Source organism: Cyprinodon variegatus, unplaced genomic scaffold, assembly GCF_000732505.1.
Source record: "Cyprinodon variegatus isolate N-32 unplaced genomic scaffold, C_variegatus-1.0 Scaffold1154, whole genome shotgun sequence".
NCBI classification, from domain to species: Eukaryota; Metazoa; Chordata; class Actinopteri; order Cyprinodontiformes; family Cyprinodontidae; genus Cyprinodon; species Cyprinodon variegatus.
The window spans coordinates 22,486-29,196 of record NW_015151607.1 but is presented as its reverse complement, the minus strand read 5'-3'; the positions used below and the strand labels follow the sequence as shown (position 1 = coordinate 29,196).

The 6,711-nt window shown below is 35.3% G+C and overlaps 1 protein-coding gene across 1 annotated transcript in view; it reads right to left on the bottom strand.

The window, feature by feature from the left end:
• The window catches only part of LOC107101792 (collagen alpha-1(XV) chain-like), a 39,589-nt gene that overhangs the window by 23,346 nt on the left and 9,532 nt on the right, over window positions 1–6,711 (bottom strand). Inside the window, exons 5-14 of the mRNA XM_015400843.1 lie at window positions 6,228–6,302; window positions 5,651–5,740; window positions 4,107–4,221; window positions 3,793–3,833; window positions 3,372–3,542; window positions 2,204–2,230; window positions 2,041–2,103; window positions 1,210–1,287; window positions 1,046–1,108; window positions 800–937 (exon numbers count right to left, since the gene is read on the bottom strand). Of these exons, the coding sequence (XP_015256329.1) occupies window positions 800–937; window positions 1,046–1,108; window positions 1,210–1,287; window positions 2,041–2,103; window positions 2,204–2,230; window positions 3,372–3,542; window positions 3,793–3,833; window positions 4,107–4,221; window positions 5,651–5,740; window positions 6,228–6,302 (861 nt within the window). The remainder of the gene's footprint in view (window positions 1–799; window positions 938–1,045; window positions 1,109–1,209; window positions 1,288–2,040; window positions 2,104–2,203; window positions 2,231–3,371; window positions 3,543–3,792; window positions 3,834–4,106; window positions 4,222–5,650; window positions 5,741–6,227; window positions 6,303–6,711) is intronic.

Sequence of the window (6,711 nt, the reverse complement as noted above, 5' to 3'; positions counted from 1 at the left end):
ACAGAATAGGTTTGATATGGTCCTTGGTTTTATCTACCAGTTGCTTTGCTCAGACATTTTTCCTCAAATCCTCATCCTTTAGAAAAAACAAAAACAAAACTAAACCTTTCTCTTATGAACTCACATTTAAGCAAGGGGTGTTTCTATTTCTGTTTTCACACCACTGTGTAATGTAGTGAGGTGCCCAGTATGTATTTGGTCATCTTTCTAAATTAAAGGTGGTAAATTGATAAACAATTGATCACTACGATCCAGAAACAAGTGAATAGTGAACATGATGATGATATAAGCCCTTTTAAACAACAAATGTGTTGTCTTCATTATGTCTTTACAGCGCACACATGCAATGTAATTCTGTAATTCTGGCATTCATTGTTCCTTTGTTTTTACATGAAACCAGAACAGTATACCTCGCCTGAACCACAGGCAGACTCAAGCCCAGAACCCGAACCAACACTGGAGGGAGAACTAAAATCATAGCTGGAACCAGAACCAAGTTTTGTACTGAGAACTGGCGTAAGCTCTGATCTCAAACCTGAACCAAAAGGCCCAGAACCACTTAACTCATCCTCAAATATCTGCAACAAAGTAGAGGAGACAGAAAAATAGCAAAAATGTAGATGGATGAATAATGGCTAGAATGGGATGACTGTATAACATATTTAAATAGATTAAAGGGGACCTTTTTTATCTGGAAATCTGTAAGATATAAATATGCTGAGCACATAAATATAGCAGAGTGTAAATAACCTTTTTTTTTTTTATCTATAGATGCACCATAAGTTGACATGTCACCTACTGGTAATCCCTGTTTGCCTGGGAGTCCATCAATGCCAGGGGGACCAGGTGGTCCAGTGTGGCCAGGTATAAGTTCTGATGTTAATAGAGGTGCAGGAGGACCAGGTGGTCCTGGAGGCCCTGGTGGACCGGCTGGACCCTGGAAATCAAAGGAGTGATTACTTTTTCTCCTCCTGAAATGTAAATTACATCCAATACTGTTGCCTTTGATTATGTTCTGTTGAAGTTTGTATGTTTTGTTTTTTACCTTGATATAAATAGTATCAGTATCCAGATCCTCAAAGCCAGATCCAAGGGCATCTGCTCCATACTAGAACATAAATGCAATGTTTTTGCTTCATTAAATCCATTAATATAGTGCATTCAGGTGATTTTATAAACTGTTTGTGAAATTTAATATAGTCTGCTCACGGGTACACTGCGGGATCTGGGAGGTCCTGGAGGTCCAGGAAGACCAGGGGGGCCCGGCAAACCAACTCCTGGGTCTCCCTTTATTGGTATATAACACACAATAAGAATCTTATCTAAAATTGTACTTATTAACAACCTTTTGTTTTTGTTTTTTTTCATCGTGGGAAATAATACTAAGTTGATACATCGTGTTATCAATCTATTTACATTCCATGCTTTGCTATAACCTAAAAATGGCCACGAAAAGAACAACAACCTTTAAATGTTTCTGTAATAATTTACGGCTTTTTCCTTTGAAAGTTTTAAAAAAATATATAACATTATGCACTAATCATTTATAAAATTTACTGTGTATAAAATGTTATTCCAGGCTCACTTATTGGGGGTACAAATCAATGTGTTCACTGCTGGACATTTGTGCGTGGCTTATTATAGGTCAATTCGTGCACACCAGATCTAAACACCAATGGTTTATAGAAATTCTATTCTACTTGTTGCCTACATTAAGAATTGTGGTTACCGGCAGAGTACTGTAGATCACTAATATAATCATAATATATATAAGACTTTTCTGCTTAGATACTCTACAAGGGCTGAAACTAAATTAAAACACCATAATTTTAAGGAAATGGTTGGTTTAAAAAGCTGGTACAAGCTAGTCCAGAGCAAATGGGATGAGAGCAATTAAAAAGAATCATTAATATGTGTGGACAATAATGGATGTTTATATCAAGTGAAGAATGAAATGATGCAAACGTCCATCCGTGTCTCATATGGAGCATACAGGCATACAGTATGTTGCATCATTTCTGGGATCATGTTTTGATTCACCTTTTCCCCTTTAGTTCCAGCTTCTCCACTCAAGCCTGGAAATCCCTGTTGTCCTTTTTGACCCTGGTGGGAAAATGATATCTAAGTTATGTGATATGTTAGCAATAGAAACAAAATGAAATGAAATAATATTAAATAGTACCCCGAATATGAAGTTACTTACCAGTCCTCCTTTTTCACCTTTGCTTCCCTGCAAAAGGAGATCATAAAAGATTAAAAAGATTTCGAAGACAATGGATCTTTGCTTTTTTTACTCTTTATCTGTTTTTATAACAATACCAAAAACATATAATATAAAATGTCTCTGCTATTTTCTATAAATTAGAAAATCAGACATCCTAATACAATAAAACGTAATAATCTGTGATGTGTTTATTTGTTCTGATGCTAGTTTGCAGTGATGCATGCTTAACACGTGATACTACAATAATTAGGATGTGTTTAGCCATATGTATAGCCATGTATAGCCATTTATATAGGTTTGTAATCAAAAGCTTGTGCTTAAAAATACCTGGTAAATTAGAGCACTGGGTTCCAGTCTAGGTTTGAACCAGAAAGGTTTGCAGGGTCTACAGAATGAAATTGCCTCGCTTTCTAACCTCTAGGCCATTGCTCCTTAAAGTCTGTTGTTTTTGCGTAACATAACCTAAAAGGCAGTATAATTTGTGATAAATCAAGAAAATATAATCAAATATACTTTAGCTCCCTTTCTGTCTAATGCATTTTGATATATAACATCTACAAATATTCCCTACTTGCTTATATTATCTCAGCATCTCTGGGTAATTAGTCAAATTTTCCCATGTCCTCATGTTCTTCACCTATTGCAAGATTTCCCCGCTGTTACAGTCCTATTTCTTGTTTTTTTTGTTTTTTTTTTCATTTCCCACAGCTTTTCTCTCTGAGTTTCTTAGCTTCTGGTCGACGAATCTTGAACCCTCAAAGCCCTGAACATGTTAGATTTTGGGTCCTCTTCAACATTAGTTTGTGACATAAACACGGTTGATTTAGTCAACATTAAATTAAAAGGTCAAATAATTTATCAAAACGCACCCTATAGGCATTGTCTTTTCTGTGGGAGTTTGTGATGCATGGATTTGAATGTTTTTTATCTCTTCTATTAAAATATATCATTAATATTAACCTGAGGAAGACAACAAGACATAATGTCTGAGGTTTGGTGTTTAAACTTTTATCTGTGTTTATCTATGCTTGCATGTTGTTTTAGTCTTAACTCACATGAGAAATAATAACCCTAACCATTTATATAACCCAACCAAGTGTTTACTAAATTTAACATAATTTATTCTGCTACTTAAATGCAAACCAACCTTCTGTCCATCTCTCCCTGGTTTCCCAGGGGTTCCAGGAGTTCCTGGTGGCCCTTGTGGCCCAGGTGTTACTCGCTCCTTTTTGTGTACAAGGCGAGATCCTGGAGGACCAGGAGGTCCAGGTGGCCCAGGTGGTCCACGATCGCCCCGTTCCCCTTTCTGGATATGAACCTGTGAATGGCAAGTTTAAAATAGTTAATTTAACATACCTATAATCAAATGCAACTGATAGTCATTTTTTGTCATCTGGATCTATAGGTGACTGTTTGAAAACAAAATTTTTAAAAAGTAGCTCTTTGAATATTTTACGTTAACTGAGAAATGGCCAAATGTTTATGAAATATTTATTGCACCAAGTTAGACTTCAACAAAAAAACTCAAGTTTTTTTTATCGAGTTTTATTATATCCTTGGGTACTTACATGTCCAGATCGCTCTCCTGCCTCCTCTGTTTGCGGAGACTCTGGATGCATAACAAGTTGTAATAAGTTTTTGCCTCAAAATAAGATACAATAACTTTTCCATTACTGTAAATTAAAGTTAATTTACAAAGATTTTGAATACTAAAAGACATGTATAATCTTCCTTTCCCTTCACAATTATGCGCTACCTGTACCTTAGTCTACAAAGTAAAATCCCAATAAAATGCCTTAAAGCAATTAATTATTTTTTATTGAGCATCTTATGTCATATTTACATAAATTGTGAACTTCAAATAAAGAAGACTGATTCTGACCTGTAATAAGCAGCTCCTCATTGGCCACTGTCGAAGTCATTTGACCAGAGTGCTCACTGAGCTCCACCTCTGGTACCACAGTGGGCGGAGCTATAACAGGGAAGCTGTGCTGTCCCTACAGAGTCAAAGAAAAGACTGTTAAAGGTGATTTGTTGTGAGTGAGATCAAAAAGGTTGTTCCCATAAGTAGCAAGCCTAACACAAAGAAGCTGTAAAAGGTTATTTAAAGGTTCCAGGTTGGAACCTCTAAAAGGTTATTTGAGGGTTCGAAGTATGTCAGCTGTCCATTCAGGCTGAAAAAACATGGATGACTGGTGCTCAGAAGAGCTGTTGTCTTGCAATCTGATTCATTCATTGTTGGATGAATCCTTCCGTAGTGCAAATACTTTGAGTAGTCAGTATGTCTAGAAAATTCCTTTTCAATCTATTTGCAAGTTTTTTTTTTGTTTGTTTTTTTTTAACAAAGACCAATAGTGAACACAACTTTTATATTAGCTTAAAGGTATACCACAAATTTTTTAAAAGACCCGCCATCTCCACTTTAAAAAAAATGCACTTGCCCAACCCTGTACCCGCTACCGAGAGGGAACTCCTATTAAACAAGCATGCATAAACCCATTTCTACTCATGCATGCTCTGTTTAAAAGTTGCTGTTTGCGTCACTCATACAAGCTTACTTTTCAAAAGAAGATTAGCAATTTTTCTACTGACAGACTCACCACCAGAAAGGGAAAATGGGGACGAGCACATAGGATGGCCGTACGTAAACAAATCACCAAAATGATTGACAATTAGAAGGACCACTAATTTTGATGATCCACCAAGAAAAAAAACATACTCCACTATACCTTTAAGAAAGGATCAGGTTACTGCTACGCACGTTTTAAAGTTTTATGATTTTTTTCTGTCTAAAGCATCTGATAATTGACAAAACTGAGGAAAAAATATGACATAGACTGGAGTTCACACATCATATAAACAAGTTTAACTTCTTCAAACCCCTTTTCTAGACATAATCACTATATTATACAAATAACATAATTTTATTTGCTATTCATTATATATTGTTTGCATATGTTTTGTTACTAGATTGTCTGATATAAAGTAATTAATTAATTCATTCATTCATTTGTAGTATAGATTAACCAGCTCTAATGTTTAAAACTTCCTCAGTTGATAAATAAACTCAACTATAGGTGCTTTCAACCCTTCCTATATGGGAGAAAAACATAACAAAATGTATTAAATTTATCTAAACTGATTCATATATTTAATGGGTACAAGGCAGAATTTTACACACTATTTACTTTAACAATAAAGTACTTCAAAAAATTGGATTTATTTTATTTTATTTTATTTTTTACAAATAATCATCTTGAAAAAACGTATACTATCAAGGGTTTGCTATGACATGTAGAAACAACTGTCCTGCTTCAGAGGGAGACAGTTTCCTTTGAACCTTCAAACTTAAAGTGGATCAATGGATGTTTGGGGTCAAACTGACTTCCCACTAGTGGGAGGATTAAAGGATAAACAGCAACCTACCAGCCCTTCCACTCCATCGTCCTTTTTCCTGAAGTCCTCCTCTGTCTCTCTGTCATCCAGAGTATCATCTCCGCTTCCGTACCCAGAGGCCTGAGTTCATGATAAAATAGTTGTTTGTTGAAAATGGAGGATTGTCATAGAAGTTATGTCAATAAATGATGAAGCAGCAGTTTTGTGACAGATACTTTAAAACTCTAACTACTGTTTTTTATACAGTACATATCTTCTGCTTTTGTCCAGAAAGGACAGCTAAGAAGCAACCGGAAAAAAAACTGAGCCATCCAAAATATATCTACGTGGTGCATTTCGGCAGAACACAACATTAAATAAAGGACGCTCTAAGTGTACACAAGTACAAGGACTAAATCAAAAAACGGAAAACTCTGGCTGTTTGTGTGAAAAATATAAAGAAAAAGGCCTGGTTAATTAGTGTCCCTCTTCAACAGGTTAATTAAATTTGTGAAAACTTTTTACAGTTTTCATGCTGCCAATAAAAAGAAATAAAAAACACAAAAATGCATTTCCCTTGTATATGTGCTAATTCTGCACCCATATAGCTGCTGTGTTTGTGTCTCACATATGGATCGTCCTCCTCACACTGCTCCTCTGCTGCTCTAGGATCATCCTTTATGACCAGCTGCTGTATAAATCCCTGTGGATGGAAAATCATAGAGAATAAGAATAAATACGATTAAGCTGTGACATCAGCTAGAATACCTAATGACCAACATACCATTGGTTTTATCTGTGGAGGGAAAAATATTCTTGGTTCTAAGTAATTATTAACTTTTTAGTTTAATAAAGCCTGGTCTTTGAAAAGGAGGAAATACGTTTTAAAGTAAGATAAAGGGATCTGGAAGGGGAAAACATTTTTAAAAGTAAAATAAATATATTGGAGAGAACAAATTTTCTCTAAAAAAATTTCTGGGGAAAAAATATTTTGTCATAGAATAAATAAAGTATAAACTGACATTTGGAAAATTTCCAAGGGAAGAAAGCTCCCACCAAAGACAAAAACCAAGTCTATGCGCTGATTCTATGCATGTATGTATGTATGTATG